The following is a 15839-nucleotide window of genomic DNA, read 5'->3' as shown; positions in this document are numbered from 1 at the left end:
GGAGTAGTGTATTTAATAATGGTATGATTTACAGTTTTTGAGAAACTTCTGCTAAGCAAAGTTTTATTGTTTGTTCATACTTTCCATTAGCATACTTAATAGAGTAGCTTTTTTAATACTAAGTTAAAAGTATATTAAGTATAAATAATCCAAAAGAACAGTTTATTTTGTGCTGATAATTAGCCATCTGTGAAATAAAACTAAAACAAATTTGTACTATATAGCATGATAGTCATGTTCTCTGATTTTACAACCCTGTACCAGACTGAGCTTAAGGATGAGCTTACCTTTCAGATGCTGAAAAAAAATAATGTAGTTGAAATGATGTATCTTCTTGACTTGATGAAGAGCTTTGTGGTTTTTGTCAGTAGTATCTGGAAATTTTTTTTTTTTTTTCCTAATTGCCTCCTTCAATTATAATCCAAGAAATCCTGAAAGGTATTTAAAGCTGGTCAAATTTTGTGGTGGTGAAAGCAGCATTGTCTATGTGCCTGTTAAGCTGAACAGCTTCCAGGTGACACCCTGTGCTTCACTGGGGAAGAGGAGTGACATGGCCCAGAAGATTTACTTTGCTTAATAATCTGTTATAAAATCTGCACTAAACATGGAGGAAGTATATATTTGATTTCTTTTACTTTCTGGCTCTTCTTACATATTCATCTATGACTTTCATGGTACAAGGATATCAACACATGTATTACCCAGTGTCTTCCCTTCAGAAACATCTGCAAGTCAACCTCAGCATCAAAGTAGTCACTACCTAAATTCCCCAGAGTTCTGCCATTAAATCACACTGTCACAAAGTGAGGTTAAGTTGGTCTCAGTTGTACAGTGCCCTGACCTTTTATCACAGCACACAGACTCCTATCCCACTGTTGCCTTGCGGAAGGTAGGCAGACAGGCATTTGGGATATCTGCCTGTGGGAGAAGTTTATGAAAAATGCCTTAAAGTCTAAAGAATGACACATAAGCAAGTCAATTTAATAGTATATAAGAATTTGCATAAGAATTTTAAAAGTCAAATTTAGTGGGGTTAGTAATTTCACTTCACACTATAGGAAAGTTCTCTTTCCTTTTGTGTTACTTTGACTAGCTCTTTTTGTTTGGGTCTCTGCATGCCAAAGCAGTGGGAGATATATTGCAGGCAGGAGTCAGGAAGATGTTGATGTTTTAATTGCAAATACAGCTGAAAAGTAAGTAAATGCTACAAACTCCACGGTGTTCTTTGTGTTCATGGTGTTCATTGGCAAGCATTGTCCAAAACCTGAAATCCTCCTTCACTGTTTCTCTCCCCATGTTCTTAAAACCCATGCTTATCTCTCCATCCCATCTCCATTCTTTTCCCCCTGCTTATCTCTCCATCCACCCTCAGAAAAACGTATTTGGAATTACAGCACAAAAAGAGAGCCCTCAGGGTAGAATTGTGTTGCTGCTGGTACTGGGGATCTGTCCGACCCCCAGCTTTTGCCGGCGACAAGCCCAGATAGACGTCCCGGGAAGGAGCCTCCATTCAGAGGTTTCCAGGCAGTTTCCAGCCAGGGGTAACCCTTAGGAGCATGGGCAGAGGTTTGAGTGATCAGCTCTTTTAGAAAGTGATTTCTGCTCTTGTTGTGATCAGCTCTGTTCAGCCTTGCCAGTTCCACTCCATTCATGGCTTACCCCAGCTGATGCGTAAACAAGAGATAGGAGACCATATGGCGTTCCTCAGAGAGTCTTTGTTGCAGGCTTCAGCAATGAACTAACCCTGATCTGGGCAAAAGCTGGGGTTCTTATAGGGAAGGGGAGATCCAGGAAGGGGAACAATGGTCTGAGACTGGGGTAAGATGACCAGTATTTAACATGGAGATAACATGGGGTCCTGGAGCAGGAAAGGGTCCACAGCTTAGTCATCGTGACTAGGCGGTTTTGTCTTATCTTAGGGGGGCAGATCCCCAGGGAGGGAGCCTGTCAGAGGACTGGTCTTCCTCCACCAAACTGTTTGACACAATTATATTTTACCATATCTGACCAAGGACACAAGTAATCAAAAAGCTCTAATCTTCCATATCTATTGCTTTGATGGATACTCTCTTTGGCATTTGCTGGAGGAAGCAAACGTGGCTCGAACGTGGAGAAAAAGAGGATAAGCTAGGAAGAATCAAATGGTGCTGGTGGCTTTTAAGTATAGCTGGAGGGAAGAAGCCAGCTCAGATACCTGGAGTAAAGCCAGGCTTTGGCTGTGTGAGCCCTGGGGCATTACAGTCCCCCTGCAGTAGGAAGGGCTGCATGGCTGACAAGCTGGCTGGATAATGGAGTGTTGTGAAGGAAGAAGTCATGGGGGAGGACCAGATCTTTCAGAGATTCTTAAATCCTTCATTTTCTGTGCATTTCCTCATGCTTGTATCTAGTATGCAGTGACATGGGGTATCTTGATGGTTCTTCTCTGTCCTCCTTCTTTCCCTTGTTCTTAGTGTTGTCTTGTGACACTGAATCAAAAATCTGAGCCTTAATTGGAAGTCCAGCACTGAGTCCAAAAGACTTGCCTGCAAAATATAAGATCACAGAATGATCAAAACTGCAAGAGACCTTCATGATCACCTAGTCCAACTGTGAACATCATAACAGACAGCCCCATCATAATCACCCCTAAACCAAATTCTCAAGTGCCACATCCAGGTGTTTCTTGATCAGTTCCAGAGATGGTGACTCCACCAACTCCCTGGACAACTTACTCCAATGTCTGACCACTCTCTCAGTGATTTTTTTCTTTTTCTGATATCTAATCTAAACCTCCCATGGTGGAACTTATGGTCATTTCCTCTTACCCTTTCACTTGAGGCATGGCAGAAGAGACGCACCTCCACTACACCCTCTTTTCAGGGAATTCAGAGAAAGTCCCCCCTGAACCTCCTTTTCTCTAGGCTGAGCCCTGCCCCCCAGCTCCAAAGACTTGGCATGATTTTAAAATGATTAGTCTAATCCCTTATTGTCTGTTCTATGCACAAAAAAAAAAAAAAGGTTAATATAGCTTTAAGGTGGGTCTGGTGGTGTGGGGGGTTGGAACCTTGGGCTCTTGTGCGGGCTTTTTCAAAGCCTTATTCCCAGGCATACATGGTGCTGTGTGGACTGCATTCTCTTTTATTGCTTAGCTAGCTTGGTTTTTTGTTGGCTTAGACAAGAAGGGGTTTGGTTTATTTCCCTTCTCTGGCCTTGGAGAGGCTGCAGCTGCAATCCTTTGGCAGGTGTTTTTTCAAAGTGAATTGGACAGTTTGGATTTGGTCTGAGATCAGAAAGAGCAACTGACTGGAGATTAATTGGCCAGGCAAAGTTAAGGAAGGCAAAGGAGCTGCTACCTTTCGGCTCCAGAGCTCAGAAGAGCCAAGCCAACAAAAAAAAGGATGACAAATCCACCAGCTTCGTCTACTGTGAAGAGAGGACCAACATCAGAGATTCACCAGCTTCCATCGTTTGCCCAAGCTGCTACATGAAATTTTTTTTCCCTTGAGACAGGAGCTGGTGTCATGTTTTTGTCCCCATCATGTTTCCAGCCACTGTGGTGGTGGTTTATTTTCTCTCCCTGGCATTTTGGGGTTTTTTGTTCTGGAAGAGGGGAGGGGGTTGGGGGTGGTTGGTGGTATAAGGCATGACAGTTCAATATCTAGCATTTATCCACCTTTTCTTTCCCATGCAATGTGGGCACTTGATCCATAAACATTTGGGGTTTCTCTCACTTTTATCCACTAGTATTCATCTCTTTTTGGCACAAAGGGATTGTTGAAACCCTTTTTTTTAGAGAAATACTCATTCCTGGAGTGTTTTCCTCCTAAATTTGTCTCTAAACTGAGACATCCCTCAACCATTCTCCGTAAGATTTGTGCAACAGACTGTTCCATAGCTTTGTTGTCTTTCTTTTTGGAATTTTTGTTCTAGAGCTGTTAGTAGTACTGATCAAGAAAAAGAAAGGTGTTGAGGCTAAATTTTTCATTGGAAACATTGTCACTTGTAGAGAGTAAAGTAAAAAAAGTTACTTGTAAGGAAATTAAAACTTTTGTCTCTAGTGTGTTCACCTGTTTTCAAGCCATCTTGCAGTCATGATAAACCATAAGTTCTCATTAGAAAGCTAATTCTTAAAATTTCAGTGGGAAAGGCTCCATTGAGAATATCCTAAATGTTTCTTTGAAAAAACAACATGAAAAAAACCCTTACTTCTCTACACTTGAGCTGGTGACTCTCAGCCAGATGTGAAGCTGGACAAAGGATCTGTAATGCAGGTTCTCCTTTAGAAAAAAGAAATTACTTGCATTTGGACGTATAAAAAAGTTTTCCCATTTTCTATATGTGCAGGCTGAAATATAGGCTGTTTATAACCCTGAAAACTTAAGGAAAAACTGAGCCTTGTACCTGTTGCAGTGATTCAGGATCTGCTTGATGGACAGCTCAGTTGGCTGTGACACAGAGGCAGGAAGGGGTGCAGCCACAGGCAGTATTTTCATCAGCTGTCCTAATGCAAATTGTTCCTAATTCAGAGTCAGTGCCCTAAAATAAACACTTGGAATTACAAACTTGCTTTGCTGATCTTGCTTTTTTCTTCCCTCCTTCCTGAAGTTTTCCGTAAGTAGAGGTTAACACCGATTATTGAGATAGATGGATTTTGCAGTACAAGAGTTATCCCTCACTAAATTGCTGTTTCAGAGTAATAATTCATTTAGGGAAATAGTGTGGAAGGTATTTTGCAATATAATATTTCAGCTAATTGGTCAGAAGTTTACATAATCTTGACTTTTTGTGGTAGAGGTGTTAGAAACTGAAGTAATTGTATATCTGTTTTAAACAGATCTATTAATGGTAGAGCTTCACTGAAATCTTCGTGTTTTATAAATATTTTAATTATAAAAATCACTTGTATTTGTAAATTAAACTAAGGCATCTGAATTGTGTACAGTATAATTGCATAATGTTACTGCTTATGTTGAAGAACTCTAGAAGTATTTTGTCCTATTTGCATATTTTGTATCCTATTAGCATAGTCTTTGTCTCACATTTTTATATTAATTGGGTTTGTCACTTGTGTTGGCTGTTACTTAATATTCAGCTAGCTCATTCCATTTTTTAATACCAATTTTTAAGCTTTTTATTACTGGGATCAGAGCAGATGGGAACAACTGAGTGATGTTATAAAAGGTGTTTTGTTGCATAGTCCATCAGTCTCATGGAAGGGTGAGACACTTAAGATGTAATATTCGATGCCATCACTGCAGAAGCCTTCTAAATTTTAATTACAATGTTTTTTATAAACTTTTTAACCAGTCAACAAGTATGACAAAAGCTCACCAGCATCTTCATAAACCAATCATTATTTGCTTTATCTCATATGATACTGCCACAATGCATGTTTTTTCATCCAGTCATACAACACTACAGAAACATACATTGCTACATCTTTAATTTCTTGCTAACTCTATAACAGGTTCTGTTGTTAAACTTTAAAGTCTTCTTTTGTCTTGCTTAACATATTTATTCACTTATATATGGCATATTTCTACTTGCTTAAAACATGCTTAAAACGTATTTCTATTTCAACTGCAATCTTCTGTTCTTACTTCATGTTTGTATAGCTTCATTGTTCTAAAGCTCCAAGCCCTCTCCAAGGTCTCAGGTCAAACACTGTATCCATCTTTATTTCTGAGTCTGTATGCTCAAGGCCGTGAGAGCTCTCTGTTCCTGAATTTCCCATATTTTATCATGGAGGTGAGATTGGTAAAATAAAATTCTGAAAGCATGGAAACACCAGAACAGTAATGACTCACAAGACTGGTAATTGCTGGATTTCTTCATAGGACAATAAAGTTAGAGTGGAATTAATGAAACAGAACACTGCTGCAAGAGATAACAGCAGTGATTCTGAGCTGGCAAATAGAATCACCGTTTCAGTATAAAGCATTAACTGAATTGATGGATGAGTCTCTAGGAGGAGAGAATGAATCTAATTGAGGAAGTGATGAGTAGAAGATAATCAGGCTTTTCCTGACCTTGATGAAAGCAGTTGTAGCTGTGCAAGCTACCTATATGACTTCAAAGAATGTTGAGCTTGTTTCAGGAGGCATGAGAAATGACTCACTTGGTAGGAGGTTTATTTGCAGAGAAGGGTTATGTGTTTTTGACCTCACAGACAAGAGCCATCAGCTGCCAAGATTTCCACAAGTACCAGGCAACATTTTATAAGCAAAAATTTTAAGTTGTCACTTACAATGACTGGTGATGACTGAAATGTGGGAGATGAAGGTTTGTGTAGTAATCAACTTAAGAAACCCTTCTGATAGATCTGCAAGAGGTTCTCAGAAGTTCTTGTGACATTGTGATAGATACTACCCCATTTTAAGAGCTGTATTACTTACAATGCACAAAGAAATAGGACATGGGAAATTTAAACCTGGTGGTTTTGATGCATACTGTCATACCAGCATGACTGTGCTGGAAGATGCGTAGTATGATATGCTCTCATAAAGTTATCCAGCAGCTCCTGCCCTGCTTTACCTTTCAGAGATACTTGTAATCTGCACTAGAAGTAAGAGCTTGGCATTGGGGTGGTTCGTAGGAATTTCAGAATTCCACCTCTTGTGAAGTTGTGCTTTAATAGCACAGTGGACTAAAGGGTCTTTGGTAGTACTTTTTTTCCTTTTGCATTCTAAGAAAGGCTTGAAGCACCAAAAACATCTAGGTTGTTTTTTACCTGGCAGAAAAAACATTGCATTCTAATCTTGAATGCAAATGTTTCAGCTTTATCACATGATGAGAAACCCTTCCTTCACATGGCTTCTCTAGTTTGATCACTGCTGATAGAAAAAATAACACTGAAATTCTGACCTGAACAAAGAAGAAAAGGCTTAAACAGTAAAATGATGAGCTGTAGAACTGGATCTGTGCTTCTTCCTGCCAAGTTTTTTGCCAAGCTTAGCATGCTGTGGCCACCATAAAAAATTTAGTATGAAAGGTGCCCCTTTTCCTTCTGGCGGTGTGAGTGGAGATTATCTGCTATGCAGAAGTCCCAGCCTCTTGCAGCTGCTGCTGGTGGCAGTCGTATTTAGAAAGCTTAAGATGACACATTCTTGAAAAAATGCTTTTCAGTATCTTAAATTGAACATTCAGAATTACTGCATGTTTCTGGTTTTTTAACGGTTTTTTTGGTGGTTTTGTTTTGAATTTTTTCTCAGCTGCAGAACAAAGTTAATCTTCCAGTTTTCTCCTGTTGTCCTTGTATGAGAATAGCAAGATTACAAGTTCCACAAGCAGGGCAAGTAATTGGTTTGGTACAGATGTCACACTGTCTGCCCTGGATAATCAGTAGGATAGCATGTTGAACAAAGAAACTTCGTTGAACAAAGAAAAATAATATTTCATTTTGAGTACAGCAGAAGTTTTGTAGGAATAAATATGTTGTAACAGATCCAGATTTTTTTGCTGATTCTCAAACAGAGCTGTCTAGATGATCTTCCCTATGCACTCTTCCATTACATACACTCTTAATGCATTCCTGCTGTCAGGATTTTGAACATATTTATTCATTATCATCAGGCTCACAAAGCATGATTTTGTATGTTTGCAGGTCTGATTTTCTAATTTTTAAGTTTCTCCTTAGCAAAAATAACCAAAGCAAGAAAGCAAATGGGTTAATATTTTGGTTTAGAAAGACAGGTTTGTCTTGGTTTAGGGTTTCCCTTGAAATGGAAAAGATAAACCCCCTCTCTCCAAATTATTGTAATTTTGAAATCAAGGGGCTCTCAGGCAAAGATATGGGAATAGGAATAACAGTTCTTTATTAGGAAAATTAAAATAAATTAAAATAAAAATGCAATAGTACAAAAACAAAACAAAACAAAACACTGACTGAGTCAGAATACAACCTGACACCCTGTTGGTTTGGGTGTTGGTAACAGTCCAGTTAAATGGTGTCTGCAGTCCTGGAGTGACAGATGTGGTTCTGTTGAAGCAATGATCCTGTAGAAAGGTGTAGTTTTCCTCTGAAGGTCCAGTGGAGGTGTAGCTGGGTCTGATCTTCCTCTCGCAGTCCAGTGGAAAAAGGCTGCCTGTGGTGTTCCAAATCTGATTTTTATCCAGGTAGGAATGATTGGCTTGTCTCCCTGGGTGGAGCATCTCACAATGGGATGATGTAATTTTATCAGTCATGCAGTGAGACTCAGTGGCCCATTAACAGAAGAGATCCCCATGGAGGGGGAGGATGGGTTGTAGAAGAGATAAAGAACACAATTAAATGGTGGCTGTACCTTCTGTAAAATGAAATGCTACCTTGTATATGTGTCTTTTTAAGCAACTCAGGTATGGAAAGACATTTCTAATGGTATAAAAGATGTTATTTAATTATGGGGGGAAGGGGTAAATATATCTCTCAGAGGCAGTAGAGCAAGGAATGTGTGGGGTTTTTAGTAAAAGTGTTCTATTTAAAAATTGGATTGAAAGATTCTTAGTGCAACTTTTCTCTCATTTTTTACAAATTTAAAACAGCTGCATATTTTGGTATTGTTTTTGTATAAAAGCTTAATTACAATAAAAAGAAGAGAGAGTCTGTAGCACAAAATTCAGTTTTTTTCTGTCTAAGAACTCAGAAATCACCTTTGAAATAACTTACTTGATTTTTTTAATTAGGAAATGTAAAAATAAAGATCATTGAAACCTCTTCAGTAAAGGAAAAAACAGAATGGAAAATTATAGTAAGTGATAACGTGAATATCTGAAAAATGCTATGAATATGAATTGTCTGTCCCAACTTGCTGTGCAATGGAAGGTGTCCATCTGAGTTCTTTGAAGTCTAAAAGTGTCATAATAGGTAAACACCTATTACAACACTTTCAGACTTCAAAGAATTCAGATGTGTCCAAATGTGATACTATATCTTCTTCATATGAGGTACCAAATTTCCCAGCCTAATCTATAACCCAAACCTAATGAAAATAACCAGGGCACATCTTGAGCATTTTTTCGCTTTTGTGGTCACTTAACAGGCTAGAAACATTGCTGTGGGTCACACTGTCAATTCTGTAATTTTCCAGACTTTGGTAGCAGTAAGCCATTTTAAAAATCATAGGCATCTGGCATAACCCTTTCCTTTCCTGACTCTGTGCCTAATCTCACAACTGCAGTGCAGTTTGATTCTTGGCCTGCTGTCTATTCCTACCTCCCCTTTGCTACAAAAAAACAGATGTCTTTTTTGAATCCCTTACTCAAAGACTTTAGAGGTGAGTGTTGAAATCTCTATTTCATATTTGTCTTTTACTTCCTTTCCCCTCTCTAGCTCATGCAAAACTACTTCAGTAGGTGTTGCTTAAATCTGCTGCCTGGACTCAGTATCATAGTTACTATACTCAACTTAATATGGAAGTCAGCTTGTGTGGCAAGGTTATATAATAAATTACAGTGAGAAAAGTGCTCATATGCCATAAATGTGCCATTCAATTAGTTTTTAGATTTAAGTAGTTACTGTTTTGCCTCAAATGTTTGGTTAGTGACACCATTCAGAGTGTGGTGGTGGCATTAAACTCGGTTTCTGAGAAATCTTGTCCTTTGAAATTTTAGTTCAGAAGAAATTTTTCTAGCATGCAGGGTTTGGAAATACGTTAGGTAAAAAATGCCCAGGCCTCAGATGCATGTTTGTTGAGGGAGTATTTTTTTCTTTGCCTGTTGGCTTTCTGATTTTCTTTTAACCAAAAGACTGGTAATTAAGCCACCTCAAATGCACTCATCTTCTTTCCTGGCTTCCAAGCGTATGTCTTACTTTTGTAATTTTCTTTCTGTTTTGTGTTATCACGTAAGGCATGTAGAAATCCACTGTTGGATCTGTCAGTTTCTTCTCCCACAGCTGAAGAACTTGGTTTTTTGGATCTTTTCTATACACGAGGATAAATATATATCTATGCTCAACATTATTCTTTACCTGTAAGCAAAGCTAAACCCCAGGTGGAATACTTGACAATCCCATTGCCTTCCAGTGGTCCTGGAGTTCATCTGGAAGAGCTGTGGAGGGGTGGGGTTTTGTGCTTTTGGGAAGATGAAGCACAAGAGGCTGGAAACTGGAATGATGGTTGGTACCTTCAGTGGTAAAGGTTATTGGTGTATAAATTACCATCTGTCACTGCGATGAGGGACTAAGATGGGCACAACACTTCAAAGTTCCAGCAGCAAAAGCCAAATCTTTATTCCACATACCTCATATTTACAGAGTTATCAGAAGGTAGCATATTTAATTCTAACTGGTTAGCAACTTTCTCGTCACTCAGTTCATTGGTTAGTAGGTGCTCATGTGCATACATGCTAAGGCTCTCTTCTTCCTAGAAGTTTACATTTTTATTTCACAGATACTCTCAGGATAGACTTCTTATTTTCAGACGTATCAGATAGTTTTCATGGGCAATGGCTGATGTGCTTGCAGGTTCTCACAGAACAGGCTAGCTGTTTGCTACACTTAGTTGGAGTAACAAAGCCTGGAGTATGGTTTTACAAGGCCTTTCTTTTCTAAGGGTTTAACCAAAATGTAACACCATTGGCTTAGCTGAAAGAACAGAGACAGTAATTTCTTCTCCTGTGTAATTCCCACAGCTGTCTGTGGGAATTGTCTGAAGCCAGCATTGGCCTTGCCCTCTTTGCCCAGGCAGCAGCTTTATTGCTGCTGCTGTTTGGTTCTTATCCCAGAATTAGCTTTCCCCCAGCTATTGGCTCAGGCTTGGTGGCTGGTAAATCTACAGTCAAGATAGTTGGGCTCTGTCTGCAGTAAAATACAGTTGCAAAGTGTAGTGAATGCTAATCTTTCCAGATATTAAAACACCTGTCTTGAACATGTTTGCATTCTTTCTTTCACCCACTGATGGAGTATGCGGGTTTTCTCAAGTTATTTGGCAAAATCATGGTAAAATTGTATCAAAATGGGTGAGCATTCATTGCAGACAAGCAGGAAACACTTCCCAATACCAGTAATTAGTCCATAGCTATTTGCTATTCTAAATTGAAAGGTTTGCATGAAGTTAGTAGCTGCAGAGATGTAACTTCTTGAAACATAGCTTACACTGCAGCCCCATTATTTCTGCAACAACATTAGAAAGGAAAACTCATTGTTCTTGTCATCTGTTGTCTGCCTTTGTCACTCTTGCAAATTATTGGAATACAGAAAGAAAACTTATATTTACTAATGTTTTCTTATTTGTTGAACAGCAAGAAGTAACATAGTTGGCTTTCCTTCACTCTTTTTACCTTTCCTTCAGTTTTACCTTCTTGAAATAACAGAACAATTCAGGCTTCGGAGTGAAAGTAATAAATAATATATTGGTGGCAGTTCTTACCACAGTGATAGATTGAGAAAAGGAAGTTACTAGATACACATTTACAGGTCCATGGTTTAAACATTGCTTGTAACTATGTGCTTAAATACATACTAGGTGGAGCTGTGCAGTGGTTTGTGTTTTAAAACCAGAAATATGTCCACCAGAGTGGTCAGTATGTTCCTGTTTGAGTCAAGAAGGAACTGAGTAGGACTTAAGGCTGCCTGCCCAGCATGTTTGTAGCAACAGAAAGAGAACTGAAACCACCAAACTTCAAATACCCTCTTTCACCACATCATCACCACACATAGGACTGGAGATGATTTGTACTAATGACCCATTGTGCTGCTTGGACTCAAGCAGAACATCATTTCCATGATGGGGGAAATGGATCTTAAAATCCCATGTGTGAGGAATTTGAAGCAAGAAGGTTCAAAACCATGATGGCCTTTGTCCATATGAAAGAAAAGTGCTGGCCCTCCTTGCCAGAAGTCCCCACAAACAGGAGATTGAGATGTTGGCGGGGGTTGCAGGTATATTCATGGCTATATCAAGCCTAAAAATTTCCCTCTGTTGTTTACTGCTGAACTGTAAAATTCAGACAATGGCTGAATGGCTTTACAAATATGTGAATTTGTCACTGCATCAAGTAATTTTTTTAGCAGCCTTTGAAAAATACTGGCACTGGCACCACTAAGCTAAGGTGAAATGTCAACAAATTCCTGTAAATTAGACATCACCATCTGTGGTGCCAATAAAACCTTGGCTGGGATGATATTGAGGGAATAGGCAGAAAAATTATTGTTCTTCCAGGAGAAACAGGACTGGGTCATACTTGTTTACAGAAGAAGGTAAAATGTAATAATAATAATACCGAGGAGCAAGCATACCTTTTATATACATTAGATAAAGCTCCAGGACTTCTGAGAAAAATACAGATATCCACATTCGTTTAGTAGTAAATGTTTGCTTGAAAACAGTGGATTTAAACTGATTACTGAGGTAAAAGTGTTCAGAAGCAATATGTACTATGTGGGAAACAGCACTGAGGTGCTGCTAATTGGGAAGTGTAGATGGAATCAGAGAATTTAGCATGGTGGTGAGAAACAGCTCTGCAACAGGGAGGGATTTGTCCCCATGTGAGTGGTTCATGCTGTAATTCCAGATGTTGTAGCTGTTCATTCCCTTCTCTGTTTTTCTCTATTATTCCTCTCATGTGTATTCTCTTTGAAGAGGAGCCAGGGTGATAACATCCCAGAGTCCCAGATTTGGGACATCCCAGAGTCCCTGATTATTTCTTTTCTATTTAAAGGGAAGGGAGGGAGATTGAGAAACAGGTAACTGCTCTCCTTATAGAGTTTTTGAATAAAATGTTCTCTCATGTTACCTTGAAGCAATTTTGCTGCTGACAAATCATGATAATTTTCTTCATTTAGCGATGATAAGGCAGTAGAAGAACAAGCAGAGGAAGATGAGGAGCTAACTGTTGAGGAAGACGAAGATGCAGATGACGACGATGATGATGATGATGGTGATGAAATTGAAGAGGCAGGAGAAGAGTATGAGGAAGCAACCGAAAGAACTACCATTATTGCAACAACTACCACCACTACTACAGAGTCTGTGGAAGAGGTTGTCAGAGGTAAATTAATGAGCATCAGGCTTGGGGCTGATAAACTAATGCTGCTGCTTTGCATATTTGCCCTTTACAACAAAAAAATGTTCCAAACAGCAAAATACCCAAAATTGCAGTATTGTTGTACTTTGGCTCCTGTAATTTGCGTGTTTAATCCCCTTGCCTTTCCTTTTCCTATTACATATATTCTGTGGAGTTAGTTCAGCCACAACCCTTTAGGTTTTCTGACCTCCAGCCCTCCTGGCGCACAGATGCTGCAGGGACTGTCTGTCCTTGAAGTGTGTTTGCTATGTGTGTGTAAACAGAAGGGTTGGTTTTATTTTAAAGTAGCATTAAATAAAATTCAACTGCCATATGTAGCAAATAGGATAGGAAAGTGTGTATGGTTTATCATGCACGTGAGTTACAGAAGGATAGGGAGTATCAGTTCCCAGCAGGAGGTAGCAGAAGCTGATTTGGTCTCTCATATTAACATCACTGATGGGTTATTTTGTGTGATTCTGTTAGATACTTGTTTGCTGTGTTTCTCCATGAATTAGTAATTCAGTAAAGCTAGGCTAATTTAAAATAACTATGGAAAAAAATGAACCTAAACTAATGACTTTTGAACTGTGTGGGGAAGAAGGAAATAGGAAAAAATAGAATACATGGAGTAAGAAAATTCTTAATTTCTAAAATTTAATTTTCATGATCGTTTTTAGTTATTAATGGGATTGCATTTTAAACTTTAAATTTTATTCTAGTTTATGATCAGCATAGCAACATAGTTTTTTTTAATGCCTCATTTCTCCTACAATGCATATTGTAATTAATTATCCTTATTTTTCTATTTTAATAATACAGTGTAGTGTAAATCTAAGTAAAATAGATCCCAGTTCTTCTACAGTGCTTACATCTTTACCAATAAATGCTGAAGATGGTGGCAGGAAATGGGATTAAAGACTACATTTGAAAAGAAAGGAGTCGTGACATGTAGGAGGCAGAGAGAAAATTATAGAAATTTGGGCTGTTGTGAAGTGAGGCAGAAAACATCTGGCCTGCCTCCTTTCTTCTCCCCATTCTTCTCTATCCCCTGCCTCTGGGTATTCTTGGGACTCCAGTGGTAGTTTAGTCCCACATTTTGCATGTGGCAGTGTCCCTTTCTGTTGAGCCTGGGTTCCAATGTTTGTCAGAGCAGAGGTGCTGGCTGCAATTTATCACACAAGGTACAGAAGCACACCCAGGGGATGGTTTGGGAAAAACAGAGTTACTTGGTTATATTTTTCTGTTCAGTTGACATGGAGCACTAAAGCTTTGGTAAAATTACTTGCAAATGTTTCTTTCTAAGGCTGTCAACTCAGTCTTGTGTGTTTCTGTCTTATATAACTGTTGAGTGTTTTGCTCAGTTGTTGGAGAGCCTTTTCAGTGAGGAAGGAGTAGGAGTTTATATCTTTAAACCAATTAAACGTATTTCTGTATGTGAGCTTTTACCCCCTGGGGATAAAATGCCCTGTTCTCACTGGTAAATGAATATTGAAAGGGAAAAAAAAAAGAAAAAGTGCACTTGACTTTAATGGGATTTTGGATGAATGGAAATAAGGACAAATTTAGTAGAATAAATTTGAGGGTGATGTTTCAAAGAGGTTAAGATTTATAACTTTCAGGAAAGTAGTGTACAATCACCTGAATATAAAACATAACTTATAAAAGATGAGATAAGCTATTGAAGTGACCTTTTAGAAGCCCTTTAGAAATGTATCTATTTGCTGATTATGAAATGGTAGCATATTGTTTTTCCCAAGACTGACATTTTCCACCTTGGGTGACAGTGAGGGAAATACGCATTGGCTCAAACGAGATCAGGACAATCTGTTACCAATACATGTTTTCAGCAGTTCTGCCACAAGCCTTTCAGCTTCCTGACCTTCAGCCTTGCTGGGGCACAGATGGTGTAGGAACTGTCCTGGAGAGGAAAGTGCAAAGTGCTTGCTTTTTTATTAAGGTAGAAGTGTCCAAATGACATAGCCTTGATCCTTGCTTTCACTTTCCTTGCTACACACTAGAGAAAGCTTTTTACAGGGCTCTGTCCTCCTGGTACAGGCAGCAGATCCAACATAGGGACTTGTGCAGTGAGTGTCTTGCTGATACAAACACAAAAGTTTGTTGGTGTCATTGTAAATGAAAGAGGCAGTGGGACCTTGTAAAGAACATATGTATTAAGAAGTGGTCTTTACCATGGAGACATCTTGAAAGCCTCTCTAGAAGGATTGAAGTGTCAGAGCTTCATTCATGTGGACTGAGCTCTGTTCCAGGCTGCCTTGCCCAAGCACTAGTCATAAAACATCCTGGAATGCTCTTCACAGCCCTTTACACCCAGTTTTATGAAGCTATAACTAATATTATATCTTTGGCATAAAAAACACAGAGAGTGGGGCTTATCCAGTTTAAGAGGAGCTGCTTTTCAAATGAACAATTGTTGTAAAGCCATAAGTAAAAACCTAATTGTGGGGTGGTACTGAGTCCTTTCTCTGCCAAATCAGTGGAATGGCTCCCAGCAGCCATAAATAGTTCAAAAGCATAAGTGCAGTGTTATATTATAAGCAATTGAGAGATGGGGACATCCAAGTCGAGATCAGAAGCCAATTTTATGGAGTATACAAGGCATTTATATAGGGTTTTATTTGTATGGCACTTATATAGGGTTCTATTTTTGATAACAATTTGTGATTAGTTACACATTCTTCATGACATCACTTCAACTGGTAACATTATCTTATTACAAAGTTTCTCAGTGTGTTTCTTGGTCATTTACTGCCCAGGAAGCACTTATCTGTGTCAGTCTTTACAAAGGTTTCTGCTGGATCAGGATAAGGTATCAGGCTCCTTAGTTGCATTGTACTCTCTATTTTATTCTTTATATT

At 38.8% G+C, this 15839-nt stretch overlaps 1 protein-coding gene across 9 annotated transcripts in view; it reads left to right on the top strand.

Annotated features, from left to right (window-relative positions):
* APP (amyloid beta precursor protein) overlaps positions 1-15839 on the top strand; it is a 233010-nt gene that overhangs the window by 128792 nt on the left and 88379 nt on the right. For all 9 annotated transcript variants that reach the window (XM_086883391.1, XM_086883392.1, XM_086883389.1 and 6 more), the window contains one exon: positions 12740-12945. In XM_086883391.1, coding sequence (XP_086739517.1) covers positions 12740-12945 — 206 coding nt within the window. The remainder of the gene's footprint in view (positions 1-12739; positions 12946-15839) is intronic.

The sequence above is a fragment of the Cyanistes caeruleus genome, chromosome 3 (genome assembly GCF_971803275.1).
Source record: "Cyanistes caeruleus chromosome 3, bCyaCae1.hap1.1, whole genome shotgun sequence".
NCBI classification, from domain to species: Eukaryota; Metazoa; Chordata; class Aves; order Passeriformes; family Paridae; genus Cyanistes; species Cyanistes caeruleus.
This window is presented reverse-complemented; position numbering and strand designations above follow the sequence as displayed.